This window comes from Raphanus sativus, chromosome 8, assembly GCF_000801105.2.
Source record: "Raphanus sativus cultivar WK10039 chromosome 8, ASM80110v3, whole genome shotgun sequence".
NCBI lineage: Eukaryota > Viridiplantae > Streptophyta > Magnoliopsida > Brassicales > Brassicaceae > Raphanus > Raphanus sativus.
In genome coordinates, this window is record NC_079518.1 from 10,643,669 (window position 1) to 10,667,852 (window position 24,184).

The window sequence follows — 24,184 nt, forward strand, 5'->3', positions numbered from 1 at the left end:
TAATTGGAATGACACATTTATTTTATATATTAGTAAAAATTCCTTTCAACTATGGACATGAGATATTTTGTGTCTAAATATAACATCATTAAAATAAATGGTGAAGATACATTAACTTATAGGGCCAAATTATAATAATGGCAACCAGACTGAATTGATTGTATAAATATAGAAACGTATCAGCAGTTACAAAATAAAAGAATGGCTCAAGTTGTTACTGAAGAGATGAAATATAAATAGAATTGGAATGTGATATACAAAAAAAAAACGAATGTGCCTCTCCATTTCTCTCATATTGAACATCGTACGAGAAATTATAATCCAACTCGTCCGAAGGCGGAGAATGTTTAAAATGAAAAGAATATTAAATTTTGTTATAAGTGACCACAAGTTCCGCATCATCTCGATGAGTTGAGGCCAATGTCCATTCCGTTGAAAGCAATCGGCGCATACATCCACATATCATCAGAGCTTAATAACTGCGTAATTATAATTATAGTTTTAAATTAGATCACTGTCATATATATGACACATAAATGTACGTAAAATGTTAAAATTAAAACCCCTCTGTACCTTAATTTGCAGCTGTAAAAATTTGACGTAATGAACGGCTTCCTCAAGCATTGTACTAATATCGACCTGTTACGTATTAACAAGTTATATATGTGAAGAATCATATCATGTGCATGTGCTTAACTTTAATTTGCATAGCTTTTTTTACCTTTGTTCCATTAGGCACAAGATTTTGCAAAATCCTCAATCTCTCGTTAATCCTTTCTCTTCTTTTCTGCATAACCAATGAAATATCCGGACTTAAGCCTTTGAACATTTTGCGGAATGATGATCTAATTTTTGTAACAAAAATAAAATATTAAGTCGAAACGTTGACGTAAACACGAGAAAAATGATTTACCCTTGCGTAAAGGCTTTGAGGGTCGGTGGCAGCACCACGACTAGCCCTGGTCTTGCCGTTGAGGTTTAGGGCCTTGGAGGCATCGTCTTCATCCTCTTCTCCAGCGTCCTGGGAAGGGCAGTGTGATTCGTCTTCAGAACATAAAGTGACGCTAGAGTTCTGTCTACTCATTATAGCCCCAGTCTTTCTTTTCTTCACCTTCTCTCCTTCTTCCTCTTCCCCTCCATTGCTGTTATCGCCACTCATCTCTAAGCTCTTTTGGCCCCTCTTACCTACTTTTGCTTTCTTGTTTTTCTAAATCCATGTGAAACCGTTGATACAATGTTAGTCAATAGATCATGCTATTATCATATATCTAATTAAATTGTGCGAAGATATATTTACTGTAAATTGTAATATTTTGATGCAATCCGGTAGAAAATATATAGATGTAACACTTACATCAACGGCTGTCGCACGTGATCTCTTCTTGGAACCGGTGAGAGACTTCTGATGATCAGTAGTAGTGACAGACATCTCGGGCTGCAACATGCTCTCCTGGTCATCGTTGGTCTCCAAGACGGCTCCCAAAGGCAAACGAGTCTTTCCAGATGAGTACTTCTCAACGTCACACTCACTTGTCTCCTCACCAACAAGGTAAGAGTTGGTGTTGATGGTCACATCTATCATGTCAAAGTCCATTGACCCATTGTTGTTCTCTCTAACCGCGGGTGGTGCCACCGCATAGTATTCGCTGTAGCTGCTGCTCTCACCAGAAAAACAGAAGCTACTGGCTTCAGGCATGAGGGTAAGGTGGTTGTGATGAGAACCAAGGTTCCAATACAAGCCATGGTGGTCTGCACTGGCTGTACCAGTGGATGAGCCAGTGCCAGGATGATCGTATGAGGTAAGGAGCTGGTTCATGAAATCGGCTTCTTCGGTTGCATAGGTGTACATTCCTCCGAGGTTGTTGCTCCATTCTCCCATGGCTTCCATTTAACTTTTGTTATTAGAAATTAACAGTATTAATTAAGAGTTTAATCTTAATGAAGAATATTGGTTAGTTTTGTTTCTTGGAAGTCTTGTAAGAAGTGAGGGAATGAGGGAGAGGAGTTGGGATGTATATATAGTATTCATGACAGATAGTGGACAAATGTCAACACTTTTGACACCAATTACAATCACCTTTCGAATTAAAAAATAAGTAACCAAGTCATGATTCCCTTAGATATGAACAGCTAATTATTGTGGGCGATACAACTTAGTCTTCAAAACATATTTTTATCGTTTCTCGGTTATGTCTCGATACATTCTGCTTATCTTATTGCTTAACTTAAGAGTATATTATCGCATACTTCAATATTTCAGCAATTTAAGTAAGCAGAAAGATAATAGTCGGATGATATTACCGAAATATGACCAATGTGATAAATGGTGAGACATGATTTTAGCGGTATTCACAGTTAACGGTGTTTTTCAATAGAATAATGGAATCAAGATTGGAGAATCTCACTAGATTATTCAACTTTAATGTAGATTATATCTTAGGTAGCATTAGGTTTTCGTTTTACCAAACCCTTAACTAATGAGGAAAGGAGATTATTCATTATTAGGACCTTTCCTCAAACTTATTTTGGAAATGAATGAATAGAAATCGAAATGAATTTCTGCATACAGATAAGATTGAAACACTCGGGGACATTGAATTTACGGTCGGGTTCATAATATGCTCGCTAAATGCGCTGATCCATGAAGTTTAAAGTTGAGTATTAATTAAATACAATATGCAAAAACACAATCCATCTTTGAAAAACTACATATGATCCTTATACAACAAAAAAAAACTACATATGCTACCTTCAAATACTTTCCATTAATAGACATATACAGTTCAACCTGCCATGAAACAGAAAAGACCTTGTATTAACCTCCCATGATATAGCAAAGACCTTGTATTAGTCAGTTGGATATATATCTCGCTATAATGTTCTACGCATCTCAGAATATTCCTACATATCTTTTGATAAAATAGAACTGTATTTTATCTTAAATCTATATAGCGTTACAACGTGTCAATCAATATATTACGTTTTATAACAAAGAAATAATCGAAAAATGGGTCTAAGGGAGGAGAGATTTATATGCGCTTCCCATCCATCAATATAAGATATATATAGCTGCAAGTGCAACTGTGTTACAAAAAAAAAAGATGCAATTGCAACTAGTTGCCTATATGTTTTAGAATATTATTTTGACAAATAGAACTTCTAAATAGGGTAAATGATTTATCTCGGATACTTCACGAAAATATAGAGAAATATGTGCATTGTTATTTTTTATACTTTTTACGTTGTCTTCTAAATTATATATTTTGTCAGCTGTGTTTTCCGAATATGCACTGAATAAAGTGTGTCTTAATGTTTTGAAAGTACCACTACAAAGTAATCCATACTATATGGACCTTACATAAGGTTCTGTCTAGCTAGTCTTTCATTTGATCATCAAAAACTCAAAAGTTGAAATAATCAACCGTGGTATATAAGAGAGAGTACGAGATAAATGGTTGGGTTTGTGTACTGTCACTATTCGGATTATTCGTATTTTTAGTTATGATGAAATAATTATATCTATATATAATATAAGTAAATGTATCAGTATTCTAGCTTCACTTAGAGAACATAGAGTTAATAGTATAACTTTGATATTTTGATATTCACATAAAGACAAACCACATATGAAAAATTATAATGACCTAGAAATTGGCCGTCTAATCGCCTGCTTTATGATTTTCACACGTCTTTTATACTCATATATTATCAATCTAAACTTAAGGGTGGGCACGGAGAAGATATCCGGAGTTTTAAAGATATCTGTGATCCGATATGTTTCCTACGAATATTCGATTTTTCTTTCGATTCAGTCTGATCCGTAATTTTTCAGATATCTGGTATTCCGTATATTCGCGAAAATTCGAATTTTTTCTGAATATCCGATTCGATCCCTAAAAAATAATAATTTTTTTTTTAAAATAAAATAAAAATAAAAAAGAAAAAAAAAGAAAATCTGAAATAAAATAATAATATTTCATTACAGTATTTTTTTAAATTACATACTTTCAATTTTTTAATAACTAAATAATTAATTTAATGAATAAAACATTATAAATTTATATAGAGATATAAAAGTATATATATATATATATTATATAAATTTATAAACATGTATACATATATATATATATATATAGATCAGATATCCGTTTCTAAAAATATTAGTATTTGTGATTTGCTTCTTCTTTGACGGACATTGGATTTTAGTATTTGCTTCGATTCGTTAATTTACGGATATTCGGATTTTTCGGATCGAATCGAAACGAATAACAGATCAAATCAAAATTCACAGATATTTTGCCCACTCTTATCTAAACCGGTCATGGCTTTTAACCGTTGAAACATATAAAAAGAATCGGTTTTAACCAAGAGAAACTTAGCATAACCTGAGGATGCAAGTAGATATCAATAGTTTTTCGTGACTAACTAGACGACGAAGTCACTGATGCTGGATGCATTAGTGGTGGGTGTAATAGAGCATGCAGAGTGGTGGGTGTAATAGATAGTAGGTTTTCATAATATAATGAATATATTTTTAAAAATATATCATTATCTATATTTCTGAATAACATTATATTTTCTTATAATATTTTCCATGTTTTCAAACAAATTCTAAAGCTACTTTAGTTTTAATAGTATAAATCGAACAAAAACAATTTAAGCAACATTCACAACATTATGAAGTATTGTTACTATTCAAATTTACATCTTCTAGGTCAACGTAAAAAAGTATTCATAAGAAAACAGCTTGATTTAAACATTCACTGATATCGCTTCCCTAACTTTTGTTCCTAGCTAGATCACAATGTTAGACCTTGGCCCAACTTTATTCTATTTTTATTTTAGTAAAGAGCGAAGGCTAATTTGGTTTAAGAAAAAGCTCTCACTTAAAAAACCAAATATTTGTAAAATTCATATTTCACATGTTATTCAAATAATTGATCAACTTTTAACAAATTAAAGTTTAATTATATAATTGAAACATAAATGTTTTCATATTTTAAGAATGATGCACTAATGTTAGGCCTAAGTAATGTCTGATAATAAACTATTTATCGTAATTAAATGATACGGGAATCGCCAAAGAAGCTAAATAAACTTTAGTGTGACTATCAGGAAAATAAAATTTTGGGTAACTATTGAGAGTTACATTTACTTTTTTTTACATCCGGTTAATTATGCTAATTAATAGCATGTATTAACAATAGGATATACTTAGAACTTTTTTTAGTGAAAAAATGAGAAACCTATTTAGAGAAAAATTCAATCTCACTTTAGTTTACCTCATTTGATGGAAAAATATGAGAGAAATCATTGGAGATACCTCTATAATGTGAAGCATATTTATAAACATATACATGTGTGAGCAATATACATATAACGTAAAATATACAATAATGTTGTACGAGGGTAGTAAAAGAAAGTAGAATGAGAATTAGGTGATGCAACCTTGAAAGGGAGGTTTCTAGCTCTTGGGTTCTTGGTCTCTTAATTGGGTTATTCGTTGGTCGGTAATTTTACCAATCGTTGGATAAATATTTTGGGCAAGTCGTATTCATGAGACTGGAGTGGTCTCATGATCTCTCTCATACACTACAAGAAAACAGTCATATTGCAATAGTGTTATATTGTTGTAATATGCTCATATACGGTTGCAAATATAAAATTGCAATAAAAATGTGAAAAATTTTAACTTCTTACTGTTTGAATGTTGCAAATTCATGTTTATTGCATATACGTAGCAAAATTAACAACGAATTGAGTTGTTGCTAAATATGTCATATTATTGCAACAAATTTTTATGACAATTTTGTTGTATATTTACAACGTAATTTTTTAACCACAAAAGGTGGCAAGTCATTGCTACATAAAATATATAGTAAAAAACATTGCAAATTTGCAAAAAAATTAAATGTAGTAATATCAATGAAAAAAAGCTACATAGCAATTGTTTTTGCAAACTTTTCTGTAATTACTTTAAAATAATATTGATGCAAATATTTTTTGACGGTGATTACCATATGGTTAACAATTAATAATTTTAATATAATTATTAGAAATCAACTGTGTTGCATAGATTAATCATTTTAGTATCCTTTTGTAGCAATATTAGATGTGTTACTTATTTTTAGATTATATATATTTTATAATAGAAAAGTTTCAGATAACCAACTTTATTAAATAAACTAAAATATTAAAAATTTCAAAAATGCATTAATAAAGAAAACCCAACGATAGTTTAAAACTAAAAAAACTAATAAAACCTTAGAAAAATAACTAAAGCAGCCAATTAAAACTCAGTTGTTGACACTCCTTGATACAATAGCTGGACAAAGGATCACTATCATTTTTTTCAAGCCTTCAAGTTTGTTCAGCCTTTCTTTGATATCTGCTTTTTTTTCAGAAATATCTTGTATCTGTTTTTTTTCTGAATACTTTACCACAATGATCCATTCATATGGGAAAGATTAAGAACACCTAAGACATTCATTGGCTGGGCTGCTTCTTGATTATGAGTCTATGACTATCATTTACCATATGATTCATCTGGAAAAAAAATACCAGATCAAAGTTAACACTTGAAAGCAATTCATGAAGGATATAAAACGCACAAGAAAAAAAAATTCTGTAGATGATTTACTTTGGAAGAACCACGGTGTGCAGAAGTCAGAATTATTAAAAACACTCGTATAAACTCTCTCTATATATATGGAAACAATAAAATCTAAGTGAATCTTGATAATGAGTTATCCATTTCTGTTAATATATTATTCTCAAAACAAACTAAAAGTCAAAACGGTAAATGAGGACCAACATTTGACACAATAAAATATTCTAATAGTTGTCAAAGAATTACGTAACAAGATAGATTACGTAAAAATCCTTTTTGAACTTAGTAACAACAATGACGCAAAAGAAATTTGAGAAGTTTTTTTCAAAAAAAAAAAAAAAAAAATTGAGAAGTTACCTGTGATTGTTCTGCATCTTATCTTTCTCATGTGATCTACGATCTATCCCATGTTGTAAAACATGAACTTTGGCAGAGAAGAAACAAAAAGTACACTAAAACTTTATCAGTTCAAAAATAAATGTATCTCTGTATAAGAAAGATTTTTAGAGAGAAGCGGGCAAGTTAATTAAGATACCATATTAGACCAAAACAAAATAAAATTCATAAAATAAAACTGTTAACAAATCTCAAGAATCTGAAACTTTTAAAATATAGTGTACATAATAAATATACAATATAAATATATATTATATATTTCTTGTAATTAATTTATGAAAACCATTTAAGTTTTTCTACAAAGACATATAATTAAAAATATAATTACTGCCACATTTTTTGCCGCATTTTTGTTTTTTTTGCAAATTAGCAATGATCCAAGAGTGTTGAATTTTTTTGAAAAATTTGTAAGATATTTGTTTATGCTGCAAAAGATTGCAATTTAGTAACAAAAACATGCAATGTCTATTATGGTTGTTATTTTGCAATAAATTTATAATGAAAATGTAACAAATATTTTTTATTGCAAAAATATTGCAATAATCATAGCAAATTATTAACGAAAATTAACGTCGCAATATTTCTGTTACAATAGAGCTATTTTCTTGTAGTGATAGACATCATTTTCGTTTGATACTTACCTTTCGATCAAGCTTTGTATTCTATTAACCTAGTTAGCTTGTGATTCTTACTCGATTGTAATGGTCACTGGAGCTTCCAGTGTTACTCCTTTTTACTTAGTTATAGTTCTGTGGTCTTTATCTGTTAGTATCTTTGTAATTTCTGTCAGAAACTAAAATTTAGTACAAATAAAACTTAAAAAAATATATAAACTAGAAAAACAGTGACAGAATTTCGCAAAATGATCCTTACACATTAAAGATCAGTGTGTGTCGTCCAATATAATTCAATACACAGTAGAATAGTTTACACAAACGTATCTATCTTATTCTGGATATTTATGCAGAAGAATAAAATATATGCACAGCTCGAAAGACCCAGTTGGGTAATCAGATCTGATTAAATTACACTAAAGTTATATTGCTGGAACTATGTACCCAGATTATTTTGGAATATGAAATTTAAAAGCAAAGCAATCCTTGCACGCACGACCAAACATCATCGCACATCAGACGAGTATGGTTCGGACAATACTATTTTTCTTTGTTTATTTTTTTTGAGAAAAAACTATTATTTCTTTGTTGGGTAGATAGCTGGCAATTTGACGCCTCTTTAAGATTTAAAATATAGCCAAACGACCACTTTTTATTCTTCGTAAAATTGTCGTTTCAGTTAACATAGACACTATATTTTGTAATATTAAACAAAGTTTTTTCGCTCTATTTTATGGATATTAATTCCAGGAAACGAATACAGGAAGGAAAATAAAAATGCGATTTAACAGTTTGCCTTTCCCAATAGTAAATTATTTTTAAAAAATGTTTTTCTTTTTATTTTAATGTTTTTTTTAAATCATTTATCAAAAAACAGAGTTACTTAAAACTTAATAAGACTCAACTAATCCATTATCTCCTACATATTTAATATTCTAATGAAAAATGTTGAAACATGCGCCAACTGATCACCATCTACTATTTGAACAAAAATACCAAGTGAATTTAGGACTTTGCAGGTTTCGGCATGGAGACTTTTGGTTACTAAAAACATATAACGTTTAGTATGCCCTCTCGCCATGAAGGTGTTATTATGTCCATGATGAATAGGTGGACATTGCAGATCTGATTGTCCAAATTCCATTCATGGTACGTGAGATCCAAGCCGCTACCTAGACATATGTCCATGATGAATAGGTGGACTTTGATTTCTTTGCAGTACGTCTGCGTCCGATTTTCATACGGTTAGCTCTCCTTATTAAGCCAATATTATTGTTGAAGTTAATACTATACGGTTTCATTGATGAAACCTTTAAAATGAAAAATAAAATTGATAATCTACGATAATGGAAAGAAACGGACCATACCAAATACTAGGCCTCGGTCTAAAAACCGAAAAACAAATCGGAACCAAACCAAAAAATCGAATCCGAAACCGAACCAAAGTTTAAAAATAACCGAACGATTCCTATATTTCTATAACCGAAAACCGAAACAAAATTAGAACTGAACCGAGAAACGAATAGGGACCTGAATATCCGAAGTAAAATTTATATACCTAAAAATATTAATTATCTTTAAGTATTTTTACTACTTATACATCCGACTATCAAAAAAAATGAAATACTCGAATACTTTTTTATCTAAAAATTTTAAATTATCCAAATTATCAAAAAATGAATTACCCAAATATCTTCTATCCAAAATATTAAAATTTATCTGAATTATCCGATTTATATAAAAAAAATCCAAAAATTGTTTTTACTCCGCATTATAAAAAAAAATCCAAAAATTGTTTTTACTCTGGATTATCCAAAAAATCCAAAAATTGTTTTTACTCCAAATTATCCAAAAAACCGAAACCGAACCGTAACCGAATTGTAACCACAAATTTATCAGATATTAGTCGGTTTTTATAATTGTTACATGAACCGGTCCGAAACAGCAAAGAATCGAACCGGACCTGAACCGAATATCTTAGATAACCGAACGGTTCCTATTTTTCTATAACCGTAAAATCAAAAACCGAAAAAATCGAACCAAACCAAAAACTAAACGTCCAGACCTACCAAATACAATAAGAAATCAAGGTGCAACGTGTGTCGGATATTCCTCAGCATCATTGTTCATATTAAATTCCAAACAATGTTTGTAGACACTTAAAATATAGACTTGACGTAAACCACACGCATATAAAATTAGGGTAAACTAAAGCCAATAATGAATCATCAGAACATCAGATATTAACTAATAATGGGAAAGATACTTGTCAGGATCTTATATGACAGTTAATCTCAAGATATATTGCTGTCACAGAGAATTTAAATCATCTTCGTATATGCGATGTGATAATATTTATCCACGGTGTGAGTAACCAGATGAATCTGTAAGTCATACTATATATCTTTGAATGTCTATCAGTGATATTTATGGATTATAACAGCTATACCATCACACCCTAATATTTTTATGTATCCAATATATATACGAACATGGATTATCTCTTTTAGCGTATTAATAATATTGAAGATCCGGAGCTGGATAAAAACCCTTATCGGTTGATAATTTGATATATCTGGAAAACAAAAAATGATAAACTATTCAAAGCAATTAATAGAAATCCACTTAAATTGCTAAGATATGCAGAAAGAGAATGTCAAACATGATCAGAACAAATAAACCGACACCTATTTCGACCCAACCACATATGACGACACCTTAAGACTTATATTTAGAGGATATAAGTTTAGTAGGTTTTTGAACCTCTACATCGCTATAGTTGTTGTGGATTGATATGACGAGATAAATCGGACGGACATAATTAATGGGATTAAATAATCAGTATTATACAGGGAGTTGAAAGCACTAAAATAGACAATGAAAAATATGTTGAATAATTCTACATGTCAATTATTTGGGACAGATTATAAAGATGTGATAGCAATGGTAGGAGAGCTTCGGGCATGACCAAAATTCTCAATAGAATTAGAGGAAATACAAAATTTGAAAAGAAGATTCGAGGATTTTACTCCCTCGATAGATGATGAAACTGCATATTTCTTACCTAGAAACGCTAAATCTTTTCACATGAATATTTGTTTTATTGGTAGTTTTATTTTGATTTTGTTATCCAGACTATCTTAAATTTGAATAATATAACGATTTTTGGATATAAAAGAAAAAAGAAAAAAAGATAATAGGAAAGACACAACTAAACAAATATTTCGTAGCTGTTTTTACTTTTACCATTTTACTTTAATTCCATATATATAATTGGCTGCCAACGTTGATGTAGAATTGTGGTTTGAGAAAGAAAAAAAAAACTGTTTGTTATTGGGTTGATAAGGCAAATGTTTTTTTTTTAATAACGCCAAATGTTCATGTAAGTGTAATAGGATTCTTGTACAGCTAAAACTTTGTTTTTCAAATATTAATTCAAAACATAATATTTGCAACACATTTTATAAATGAATTTATTTGATCCTGGATCTCAAAAATCTAATTAATTGGAAAAGCCAATTTATAATTATTTATATATATATTGTTTTAAATCCTTTACAGAAAATAAACAATATAAAATCAATATTTTTTCTTTCTAATGAAGCAGAATACATAGAAATGTAAAAACGGATCGCAACTCACTAGTTATATCCAAAGTAACCCAGTTGTGAAACGAGTCTGAACACATATATATATATATATAAACTGCAATCTGCGGTGGGCAAGTCTGCACGGACCAAAATAAAATTGAATTTACGATGAATTGGACTATTTGGACGCGGTTCACTTAAATTTTCTAAAATTAAAACTTTTGATAAAATATTAGATTACGAATAACTTGAAAAACAATTTTTTCTAAATATTTTATTATGTATAAGAAAAAAAACTTAAACCATTTAAAATATAAATAACGTGAAAAAACAAAACATTTAGAAAAAAATATTGCCTTTCATATTTACACAACATAAATTAGGTTTTATTTTTCTTTAAAGAAACTTCAAAATCTAATTATTACATCAAACACAAGGAAATGAATCTTGTTATCAACTATCTCAATACTTTAGTTTTCATTTGCTTTATATCAGTATGATAGGTTTATAAATGATCTTTGTTTTTTTGTATTTCAATTTATTATATATTTGTTATCTTCAACTTTGTTAGTTCTTAGACACAAATGCTAGATAATAATTTAAAATAAACATATTATATGTAAATTATTTAAATGATATGAGTGTTGTAAATATATATGTTTATGTTCTCGTTTCCTATGATTCTTTTATCGTTTCTTTTTATAGAGTGAACTCTTTTTAATCCAATTCACATAATTCACTGAAGAAAATTTTCATGATTCAATTTTGTATAAAGTTACATTCGTTATAAAATGACATTTATAGTATGAAAATTACATAACACATTTTAAATATTATGACCGGAGATCTGCGGTTTGGTCTGCAAAGCAGTAGCTTAGCTATGCGGGATAGGCTTGGACATATATACACAAACTGCAATTCGCAACGGATCAACTCGCACAGCCTGTAAAGAAATTGAGCCCGCTACGGGTTGGAGTATTTGGAGGATCGCCCGTCTGACATGTGTAATAATACATAACGCCGAGAAACACCTAATTTGTAATCAATGACCTCTAAATCGCGTTTTAAAAAAAGTTAGTAATGTAAAGTACATAGCATATTATACAAGGGATTTGAAAAAAAAAAAGATTATTATACAAGGGCAATTATTTGATTGTCTTAATTAAATTTGATTCGGCTGACGATTGGTAGTTGAAGGGAAAGTCTTTATTCGTTAATTATATAGTTATTGGCCTCTATTAATACAGTTTTCTAAATTCTTACTCTATTCTTCTTCCAATATCGCTTCCTGATTTGATTATACTTAACGATACGAATTGGCGGAGCCAGTGCTATACCATGGGGTCACATGACCCATGTGATTTTTGTAGAAAAAACAATTTTAGTTGTATTTCATAGAAAAATTTGATGAATTTAACTCGATGACCCATATAAAATACATATGTTATCATATTGACCCCTCTCAAACAAATTCCTCCCTCCGCCACTGGTCATACGATTATTACAGAATCTCTAATCTATCTTATTAAAACGTTTGCTACGGTTTGCGTCCGCCTCGTCCATTCGTGTTTTTCTTTTCATTGAACTTGGACGTTTGGTGCATTGATTGATGTAGGACAAAAAATGTATACAAAAACAATAGTCTATAGGCAACATCACTTCACATTATTTAATGGACACATTATGACCGAAAATAAAGAAATGAAAATATACATTAGAATAGATTTTGATCAAATCAAAGACCAGAAGACCTAATTTCTTATAATGTAGTTAGTTAATATATCTGCAACTTACATAAATCCAAGTGTTTTTGTCCGTTTCGTTTAATGGCCGGAACTGAGATCCAATCGTTCATGTCTGGTCACACCATGGAAAGATGAATATGGTTGTGATTGGTACATATGGGAGAAAAAGTGGAATAAATAGAATAGTGAAAATGAATGGAAAGTGAAGTATGTGGAAAAAGGAGAGAGAAACAAAATTCAGCGTTAATGTATTTCTCTAGCAAAACTAAGAGGAAAATTCAGCGTTAATGTTGATTGGTGGCTTTGCAGCTGAAGTCAAGAGTAAAATAATTTTGCTTTAACATATTATTTACTCTAAAATGACTATACTGTCACACCCTATATCCTTTCTCAAAAGCTTTAGGTCAATCCGATCCACTATCTTTGGCACAAGTTTACTATTTTCTTTTCATATAAAAAAACCTCTAAATAAATATTTTTAACAATACTTTTCGAGAACTTGACAGATTATTCTTTTATAAATTATCAGACTTATTTCTGAATTGATCAAATACATTAAAACCTGTATCTATTAAAAATAAGACGGTTTACACTGGATATACCTCACCAACTAATTCTATAAATATTGTGATATACAGTAGTATTTTTGTAAATTATTAAATTACAGTTGACTTTGGCTTTTCATCTTCTTTTAAATTATAATTGACTTTGGTTAGAGGTACTTTTTAATATATTTATAGTTTAAAATTTTAAACAGCTGAGAAAAAAAATTATTCAATTTTACTGAATTGAATGATATTTTTTACGGGAAATCGACCAAAAAAATCCTGAACTTTTCATGAATTGCGAAAAGAAACATAAACTTTAGGGTTGACAAAAAAAAACACAAACTTTTCATTGACTTTAGAATTAATTAACAATGTTTTTGTTGACTTGCCAATTTAGCACGTCGTCAGCAAATTTAACAGAAAAAATAACATCGACGTCGTTTTGAAATGAGATGAAAAGACGTCGTTTTACATGATTTGAAAATAAAATCAAGTAGATCACTGGATATGAACCCAAGTTGTTTAGATAAAATGGCAAGGTACTTTACCACTAGTACATTCATTGTATGTACTAACACATTTACTTTTATTTGGTACTGATTTTGAATATAAAAAAAATATCTAAAAACTAAAAAAGATCTTTAAAATTTCTAAAATTGAAAAAATAATTCCACAAAAAAAATCATTTTTTCGGATTATAAATTTTTTTTGAAAAAATAAAAAAAAATCGAAAAAATATTCCAAAAAAGTTATAAAATATTTTGAATCTGAAAACATATAATCAGAAAATATATATATATAAAAACATTATTACTATTTTAAATTTTTTTATAGTTTCTGATTATATGAAATTTTTATCCCTTTTTTCAATTTTATTTTCGAATTTTTTTTTCAATTTTTCTTTTTATAATTTGAAAAATGGAAAATTTCTATTTTGCATTTTTTATAAAAAAATAAAAAAATTATTTTTAATAGATTCTGATTATTTTCATATTCAAATTTTTTATAACTTTTGATATTTTTTTTTTTTTTTATTTTTCGTTTTTTTTATCTAAAAAATGAAAATTTTATTTTTTTGGAATTTGTTTTTAAAAATGAAAATGTTGATAGATTTTTGATTTTTTAAAGAAAAAATAAAATTATATTTTTACTTTTAGTTTCAAAACTAATTTTATAAAAAAATTATTTATTTTCATAGTTTTGGAATTTTAAAGACCTTTTAAATTTTTAGATAATTTTTTTATATTCAAAATCAATACCAAATAAAAGTAAATGTGTTAGTACATACATTGAATGTACCACTAACCTAGTGGTAAAATATATTGCCATTTGATCCAAACAACCTGGATTCGAAACAACGCCAACAGTTAACACTGTCTTAACTCTTGTTTAACGGTGTGTCAACTGTAAGTTTCTAAATTATTTAAATAAGCCAACAAAAATTTAAATTTTTATCGGCCAGGTATACATGATTTTTTTGGCAATTTCAGAAAATTTCAAGATTTTTTTTGGCGGAATTCCCTATTTTTTACCTATGGTTTTCAAATTTCGATGCTAAAAAGAAACAGTTTTCAAATTTGTTATTAGGCTTGTATAACAAGGCCCATCGTTTAATCAACCTTTTTTATTTTGGGCTTACTATAATTAAATAAATTGATCATCGAAAGAAAATAGAAGGGTTTTCCACACATGTGCGTCATTAGCTATTAGGGTTTTCCAAAAAGAAAATAGTAGTGTGTTTTCACGCCGTTTCTCTTCGTCTTCGTCTTCGTCTTCTAGCTTCGCATTTGAAGATAATAATATGGGTTTCGCTGCGATTTGGAACTCTCATCCCAAGAAATACGGGCCTGGTTCCCGCACCTGGTAATTTCCATCTTTGATCTGTTGTTTAGTCTGGAGAAACAAAACGACTCGAATGTCTTTTGATTCGTGTTTGTCTTGCCCCACTGTTTCACCTCCGACAGATTTTGATGTGTAAATTACAAAACGCTTCCTTGTCGGAAGCGAATCCATGTTGATCTGTTTCATAACCTTAAAAATGGTTTTAACATTTTAAGCAAAAAAAAAAAAAGGAAATGGTTTAACATTTATAGTTAGACAGAAGATGCAATTTTTTTTGCTTGAATGGTTAACTGTAATGTTATAAAAATGTTATCTTGATTGTAATCGTAGTATATGTTGATGATATCTAACTAAAAAAACGAAATTTTGATGTAGCCGTGTGTGCGGAAACTCCCATGGGTTGATCAGGAAGTATGGTCTCAACTGCTGTAGACAGTGCTTCCGCAGCAACGCCAAGGAAATCGGATTCATCAAGGTAAAAAAACATGTTAATGAATGACTCCATAGGATCACTTGCATGGAAGTAATAACTAATTCATCTTGGTGTTATGTTTCTCCTCTTTGCAGTACCGTTAAAAGAAGATCCGGTGTTGTTTTATGCACGAGTCGTTTGGGTTCTTGAGTTTTTGGAGACTTTTATTTACTGTAATGCATCTTATTTAATGTTTTTATTGATTTCGATAAAAAAGGCTTTTGAGCCGTTGTTGAACCTGTTAGCTTCCTTTTGTCTTAATCCGATATTTTGGTTCTACCTTATAGTATTGGGTTGTTGAGTATTGCTCTCTTTATCGAATCGAGCTGCCTTAATCTGTGTGTTTTAACCAGGAAGCACCAGTAATTTTTATTAGTAAACAGAGGTGAACAGAAAGAAAGAAAGTTCTTTGCGTCAGCTATGGCGGCGAGTTAGATGACAAAGGAGAAGAGAGAGATGAAAGAGAATGCTTTTCTGTTATTCATAAAGTGTGAGCTACACACACACTAAATACATGTTGATAGCTTTATCCGGAACAAACCGGTTGTAAGACTAAACCAAATGTACAACTAAACCATTTACAATCAATTACATTGAACCATAGATAACCAATATTTCCCCTCAAGATGGAGCATATATATTGATGAACTCCATCTTGCTCATAAGATGTCGAAAGGGAGTAGGATAGGGAGGTTTAGTCAATAGATCAGCAAGTTGATTTGCTGTACGAACATGGAGAGTCTTCACTAAGCCTTTCTTTACCCATTCACGAACAATGTGACAAGCACGTTCAACGTGTTTTGTCCGCTCGTGGAACACGGCATTGTTGGCTATATGTATCGCAGCAGTATTGTCGCAGTACAGAGGAGCAGGTTCCCGTGAATCTATCCAAAGATCCTCAAGCAAGTTGTTAAACCAGATCATCTCCTTCACAGCCTCTGACATGGCACGGTACTCAGACTCTGCAGAAGAACTAGATACAGTGTCTTGTTTGTTAGACTTCCAAGTGATAAGCAAGGAACCCACAAAGACACAAAGACCAGATACGCTTTGTCATGTATCAGGACAAGAGCCCCAATCTGCGTCTGCAAAAGCAGAGAGTTTCAAGTCTGAAGTTGCAGAGTAGAAGAGACCCAAACCAACTGTTCCTTTGAGATAGTGAAGTACTTTGTAAGCGGCATGAAGGTGAGGAGCTCGTGGGGAAGCAGTGAACTGACACAACTTGTGCACCGCAAATGTAATGTCAGGGCGAGTAAAAGTCAGGTATAGAAGCTTTCTAACTAAACGACGATAGACCTCTGCATTTGGCAAAAGCTCACCATCCTCTACAGACAACTTGACACTTGGATCCATTGGAATCGAAGCAGGTTTGCATCCAAGAAGACCAGTGTCAGTAAGTAAGTCAAGGATGTACTTACGTTGACATATGGAAATGCCTGAGGAAGATCTGGCAATTTCCAAACCAAGAAAGTAACGCAAAGTGCCGAGGTCTCGCAGTTTAAACGAAGCTTCCAAAGCTGCTTTAAGGAGTTCTGTAGCACGATCACAACTGCTGGCAATAATAATGTCGTCAACGTAGACTAATACAGCCATGTATGTGCTTCCAGAATGCTTGAGGAACAGGGTATGATCACCGGATGAGACGACAAAGCCCAACTGCAGTAAAGTCTCTGAGAATTTCAGAAACCATTGACGTGAGGCTTGCTTAAGGCCATAGAGTGATTTCTTTAACTTGCAGACAGCATTAGGAGGGAAAGATTCCCCCTGTCTTGGTGAGTAACCCGGTGGAAGCTCCATGTATATCTCCTCCTCTAAATCCCCGTTCAAGAACGCGTTGGAGATGTCAAGTTGCGTGAGAGACCAGTTCTTTGCAGCAGCGACAGCAAGGAGCAGTTTTACAGTAGATAGCTTGGCCACTGGGGAGAAGGTCTCAACGTAGTCGATCCCTTCCTTTTGGGTGTATCCCTTGGCTACAAGTCTAGCTTTGTAACGCTCTAGAGTCCCGTCTGCATTCAGTTTCACTTTGAAAACCCACTTGCAACCGACAGCACGTTTACCTTCAGGCAAAGAACAGACCAACCATGTGTTATTTTCCTCCAAAGCAGTGATCTCAACCCCCATTGCGTCACACCATTCCTTTAACTTGCAGGCTTGAGCAAAGTTGCGAGGTTCAGGAATACTGTTTACAGCGTTGATGAAGACTTGATAGGGGTCCGAAAGAGCATCATAAGACAAGTAGTTAGACATAGGATGTTCAGTACATGAATTAACTGAGTCGCAGTGATAATCTTGCAGGTAACTTGGAGCCTTATGAACTCTGCGTGTAGAGACTTTTGGAGGTCTGTTTGAAGATTCACTAATAGAAGGAGGAGACACTGGAGCCGAAGCAGCAGAGTCACTGTTGATTCTAGGGAAGAAATCAGCTTGTTCTGTTCCAGGAGGAGACTGAAGATACGGAAAGAGTTGTTCATGAAAAACAACATTCCGGGAGACAAACACTGAGTGACTTTCGAGATCAATAAGCTTATAGCCTTTATAACCGGAGGGGTATCCAAGAAACACACAGGCTCGAGATCTTTCTTGAAACTTGTGTCTACCCTTCGGTGAAGTACTTGCATAACATAAGCACCCAAAAGTCTTCAGTTGAGAGTAGTCTGGAAGCTTGTTATGTAGCATCTCAAATGGAGTCTTATTTCCAATAACAGGAGATGGGGTTCTGTTAATGAGAAATACAGCAGTGAGGATGCAATCACCCCAGTGGCTAAGCGGAACTCCAGACTGAAAGAAGAGTGCTCTGGCCACATTGAGTAGGTGTTGATGCTTGCGTTCCACGACGGAGTTTTGCTCAGGAGTCTCAGGGCATGAGTGATAAGACACAATGCCTTTTGACTTGTATAGGGCATCGAATCGTAGCTCAGGAGCGTTATCTGCACGAACAGATTTTATCTTGGCGTCGTATTGAGTCTCCACCATACGAATGAAATCTGGGAAGATTGTCAAAACGTCACTCTTCAGTTTCAGTAGATAAACCCAAGTCACGCGTGTGTGATCATCTACGATGGTTAAGAAATGTTTGTGTCCCTCTTGAGTAGGTTCAGAAAACGGCCCCCAGACATCGATGTGTAGTAATTCAAAGGGTTTAGAACAGAGCTTAGGATGTAAATGATAAGACAACTTCTTTTGCTTAGCACGATGGCAAAGTTCACAATGCAATAAGCCTTTGTTCTTTGTTTTTGAAAATCCAAGTACATCAGAAAGAAGTTCTAAACGTTCAAAAGAACTGTGTCCAAAACGTTGGTGCCAAACAGAGGCATCAACAACGGTATTTGTAAAAGAAGAAGAAGAAGCAGGAGCAGGAGCTGCAGGTCTTGTATCAGCAGCGTCCAGGACGTACAACTTGGCAATCCGTTTACCGCTTCCAATCTTCGATCCCCTGATAGGATCCTGTATGGTGAAAGAACCAGAATCAAAGGTCACTTCAGCACCAATATCAGAGGTTAAAGAACTGACGCTCAAAAGGTTTAGTCTGAACTCAGGTATATATAGAACGTTCTGTAGAGTCAAAGTAGCATTGATATTAATCTGACCAATGCCACTGACTTTCAGAGTGGAACCGTTAGGAAGGTTCACTGAGTGTTCAACAGAAGTATCAAGGGAATGAAAGGCATCACGTTGATGAGAAACATGGTGTGTAGCACCAGAGTCTACAATCCAAGTGTGCTTATCAGTGGCACATTGAGTGACACTGAGAATCCCAATGAAACTGAACGTTGAAGAGGAGAAGGATATACCTGATTGGTCTGGAAGCTGTGAGGTGGAGCCAGATGGAACGCCACGATCAGGTTGGAGCTGAAGCTGAGAGCTGAAGTAAGCAATGAAGTTTTGGATTTGATCCTTGTTTAGCTTTCCAACGAGATTGTCAAGACCAGAGACAACAGAAGGTCCATCATTTACAGCAACAGATGCTGCAACAGCAGGAGGTTTCGGCTGAGAAGGCTTATCAGAGTTCCACTTCCCTTTCTTCCAACCGACTGGGTAACCATGAAGTTTGTAGCATCTGTCAATCACATGACCAGTGTTCCCACCGTGAGAACAGACTGCTCCGGGTTTCCTTTGAAAGGCATTCACAGCACCTTGAGGAGCGCCTGAATCACCAGTTGCAACGTTAGGTGACGGAGGGTTAGGAGGTGCAGTGAGCGAAGCTTCATGACTGACTTGGAAAGCACTTGGAGCGATGACAGAGTTGAATTGACGCTGGCTATCATCTTGGTCCAAGATGTTGCAGATCTCAGCGAGGTCAGGTAAGGGCTTTCTCATGAGAATCTGACTACGGATTATAGAATATTTCTCATTGAGACCAGCCAAGAATTTGATGACTCTGCTTCGTTCGATCTTGGCCTTAGCAGCACGTTGGCTGAGACAACTCGTTGTGTTGCAGCAGAGACATGTTTCTGGAGGTTCCGTGCCATCCACGTTATCCCAAAGGGTCTTGAGGGTTGTGTAATACGCAGACAGATCCAGAGAACCTTGACGCAGATCCTGTATCTGTTGAATCAACTAAAAAGTCCGTGGTAGGTTTGTCTTATGGAATCGATTATGGAGATCGACCCATATCTCTGTTGCATCATCAAAAGACAATATGCTACCATAGATTTGAGGGGAAACGGAGTTGAGAAGCCATGACTTTACCATGCTGTTACAGCGAGACCAGATCCGAAACAGAGGAGTAGCGGAATCAGGACGTGGAAGGGACCCATCAACAAAGGCGATCTTGTTCTTCGCATCGAGAGCGATCTTCATCGCGGAGCACCATTGGGTATAGTTTGATCCATCCAGGTTAATGGAAACGATCAACAATCCAGGATGGTCAGCGTGATGAAGGTAAAGCGGCGAGTGAACGCTGTCTGGGTTCATCATGGTGGAGAGAGCAAACGAACCCGGAGTAAGCGGAGCAGCGACAGCCTCAAGAGGCGAAGCCGAGCCACGAGCCTGCGGGTTCGAGCTACCAGCACGAGCAAAACGACCAGTACGGCGAGAACGACGGAGAGTTACGACCATCGTGACGACGCAGCTACACGACAAAAGAACAGAGTACGCGAAACAGGGCAAAACAGAGCTCAAAAGAAAGAGCAGGAAACGATGTTGAGCTTGAGCTCAACGCTCTGATACCATATTAGTAAACAGAGGTGAACAGAAAGAAAGAAAGTTCCTTGCGTCAGCTATGGCGGCGAGCTAGATGACAAAGGAGAAGAGAGAGAGATGAAAGATAATGCTTTTCTGTTATTCATAAAGTGTGAGCTACACACACACTAAATACATGTTGATAGCTTTATCCGGAACAAACCGGTTGTAAGACTAAACCAAATGTACAACTAAACCATTTACAATCAATTACATTGAACCATAGATAACCAATAATTTTACAAATAAAAATTGATTATTTAATAAGCAAGAGTATTAACTCGGAACATACTTTGCCTTGAGGATCACCATGTCTGAGCGTGACAAGTTCTCGATCAAGACCATCGGTTGGCAAAACGTGCCTAACCGTGTAATACGACTATGCACAGCAACGCAAAAAGGCTTTGCTTTGTTCATGTGTATCCATGTCTGATTTTCGTGCTGGTATCCAGAGATTCTTGGAGAAGAGCAGCCCATACTTCTGGAGAAGATATGTTTGCATGCTTTGGATGAGAAAACAGTTGGCAGAAACGCCATAGTTTGGGTTACTACAAATAACATTTCACTGGGGTCTACCTCAAATCCTGACTCCTGAACCTTAAAGTTCTCCTAAGTAGATGTTTTAAAGTAACATACATTTTGTTTTACTCCCTAAGAACCTTATATTTTCACCTAAATGAACTCCCCGAGTTAAATCCTAAGCGCGCAAGATCCACATTTGTTAACATTATGATATAGGACTGCGTCACATTGTATATAAATAACCCCAATAGTTACACCGTCTTGTTGAATAAACTGTACATAACAGATCAAGAATCCTTTTTCAGGCAAAAGATAGAAGCTGTGAGAGATACATATGTAAAAGATGAAATCATTTTAGTCTTCTTGGTCTTGGTCTCTGATCCATTTGGTCGCTACCCATTTTTCTCCTTTGGTCACCGGGCAACTCCCGTGAAGCGAAGTCTGCAAAAAACATTACAAACCAATAGGCAATGAGCTAATTTCAGCATGAACTAATCTATCCCATGGAACTAGAGTAAAGAGAAGAATAATGAGACATGGACTTGATATACATGTTCAGACTTTGTTACCTGATCAATTGTGCCATTAGGAAACACTGAATAAAAAAGAAGACCATCTCCTTTCCGAGGTTTTACTTTTAGCCCAATACATTGCTTGTAATCATATCCAGCACCCATATTAGCACCGTTCTGGTAATCAAAACCGTTTGAATTAAGTAACCAAAACTTTTAACAAAAAAAAAAAGATTGTGTTGTGTGTATATATATGCAATGATGTATTGTAGACTGACCTCAAATGGGAACATTGTTTCACCACCTTCTTCTACATCAGATAAGTAGAGCAGGAAGGAAGCAATCTGCATATAAAAAGCAAATTTAAAGTCTCAGGTTCAAAAGAAGTCTATAAAATGAGACTGAGAGAGGATAAAAGGATTGATGTTACCCTTTGGCTTTTTTGTGGTCCGTATTCTGTAGGGTTGAAAACATCATAGTGGGAATCATACTTTTGCCCAAGCTCATACCTTAAAATATTGAATGCCTGCAAAAACAAAACAAAAAAACATAAAGTCTCTTGTCACTCTTTATCAAAATGTGGGATATTATTAAATTCAACTTGAAACCAGGCAGCTTGCAAAGATTTTGCAATCTACAAAAAAGTTCCCAGTTAAAGGAGTGATAAGCACTCAACAAAAGGTATGTAAGCAATGTTTACTATCATGATTAAAAAGAAAAATCAAATTACCTCTCCATGAGTCCTTGGGATCATCGTAGCTTTTGCGATTTTCTTTTCAACAAACTCCAAAGCACCTGAACTCTCTTCTGAAGCACTAACAAAAGTTCCTGAGCTGTAACAACACACCAGAAAAGGTTACTGATCAAAGGTGACTCTTTTTCTGCAGAAAGAAAAATGGCAACATGAGAGAAGAAGAAACAAGAGGACCTTGTTCTAGTGCCCTGAGTGCTCTCCGCAGTCTCTCCTAGCCGGAGAGCCAAAGCAGAAGGTTTCAGATTAACCTTTGCTCTCTCAATAATAGCTTGGCATTGTTCTGCAGTTGCGAAATTCGGAAAATATAAAGCCCTCGGTTTCCAACTCAGTACCTGCACCATTTTTAAAACCAAACATGATCCAAAAATAGATGAAACACCAAATCTCTCTACTTGATCTAGTTTGACCAATGTTACAAAACCCAATGATCTTACACTCAGAAAATAAAGTTTAAGTCCCATCAAAGATCGCAACTTTACACTTAAATAATCAATGTTAGAGAACCCAATGACTTCATTTTCAGATCAGCCAGAAACAGAGTTTCATTTGATCAAAAGATCGCAACTTTACCCTTAAGTAATCGAATCAGTTGACTAAACACCCAATGACCTTACACTCATAATCAGCCAAGAAAACAGAGTCTAATTCGAATTAAAGATCGCAACTTTACAGTAATTGATTCAGTTGACCAATGTTAACAAAACCCAATGATCTCACACTCATAATCAGCCAGAAAACAGAGTTCGATCCAATCAAAGATTGCAACTTTACACTTAACTTATCCATCCAGCTCAGTTGCAAAAACGAAAGATTCAACAAGTGTCAATCAGTCAGAAAACAGAGTTTAATTAGATCAAAAAAATTGCAACTTTTTTAAGTGTCTCAAGACTAAAATTAGTAACAAAAAGATCACACCTGAAACGGAATCGACCCAACAGATTCATCTCCAGTAACACCATGAGGCATCGATGAACCTTCTCCTTCACCGTTCTCCACCATCTCCACCATTCTCAACCTGGGTCGTACTCCAGGCACATTCTGCCACCATAAAAACACGAAACCCTAGATTAGTCTCAGTCACTAAGATCTGATCGCATCTTGAGAGAGGCGGATCAGCACCTGAGAGAGTAGAGCTGAAGCGTAGAAGCCGATGAGGAAACAGAGGGAACAGAAGACGATGACTGTGGCTAACCCTAGCTTCTTCCTCTTGTAGTTCTTCAATCTGTTCTTCATTGAGCTAGGCCCGATCTGAAAATTTTACCGATGAATCTTCGCTGGCAAAGTGTATTCAAGCCGGGAGCGAGACTTTTCTTTGATCCAGGGATGTAATAAGAAGAAGACCATTACACCGTGTTTGAAAGTAGTAGATGTCTTGATTTCTTTTTTTCTCCCATA

General features: G+C 33.9%; 3 protein-coding genes across 4 annotated transcripts; 1 reads left to right on the forward strand and 2 right to left on the reverse strand.

The window, feature by feature from the left end:
• Positions 1-344: 344 nt before the first annotated feature.
• On the reverse strand, positions 345-1,953 carry LOC108821634 (transcription factor RSL2-like). 2 transcript variants are annotated; one of them, XM_018594631.2, is made up of 5 exons: positions 1,355-1,953; positions 914-1,207; positions 722-787; positions 574-639; positions 345-479 (listed from the first exon to the last, which is right to left on the reverse strand). In XM_018594631.2, exons 1-5 carry the CDS (start codon positions 1,886-1,888, stop codon positions 399-401), a joined length of 1,041 nt encoding a protein of 346 aa, XP_018450133.1. In that variant the 5' UTR covers positions 1,889-1,953; the 3' UTR covers positions 345-398. The 2 variants fall into 2 exon arrangements, with proteins under 2 accessions (XP_018450133.1, XP_056848201.1); XM_056992221.1 differs by having other exon boundaries at positions 722-798; positions 886-1,207.
• Positions 1,954-15,176: 13,223 nt separating this feature from the next.
• On the forward strand, positions 15,177-16,124 carry LOC108820864 (40S ribosomal protein S29). Its single transcript, XM_018593885.2, has 3 exons — positions 15,177-15,369; positions 15,724-15,823; positions 15,916-16,124. The coding sequence occupies exons 1-3, from the start codon at positions 15,308-15,310 to the stop codon at positions 15,922-15,924; spliced, it is 171 nt and encodes a 56-aa protein (XP_018449387.1). The 5' UTR covers positions 15,177-15,307; the 3' UTR covers positions 15,925-16,124.
• Positions 16,125-21,728: 5,604 nt separating this feature from the next.
• LOC108819521 (probable prolyl 4-hydroxylase 9) lies at positions 21,729-24,131 on the reverse strand. Its single transcript, XM_018592575.2, has 8 exons — positions 23,909-24,131; positions 23,705-23,827; positions 22,964-23,121; positions 22,766-22,868; positions 22,466-22,561; positions 22,314-22,379; positions 22,093-22,212; positions 21,729-21,964 (listed from the first exon to the last, which is right to left on the reverse strand). The coding sequence occupies exons 1-8, from the start codon at positions 24,020-24,022 to the stop codon at positions 21,878-21,880; spliced, it is 867 nt and encodes a 288-aa protein (XP_018448077.1). The 5' UTR covers positions 24,023-24,131; the 3' UTR covers positions 21,729-21,877.
• Positions 24,132-24,184: the final 53 nt, after the last annotated feature.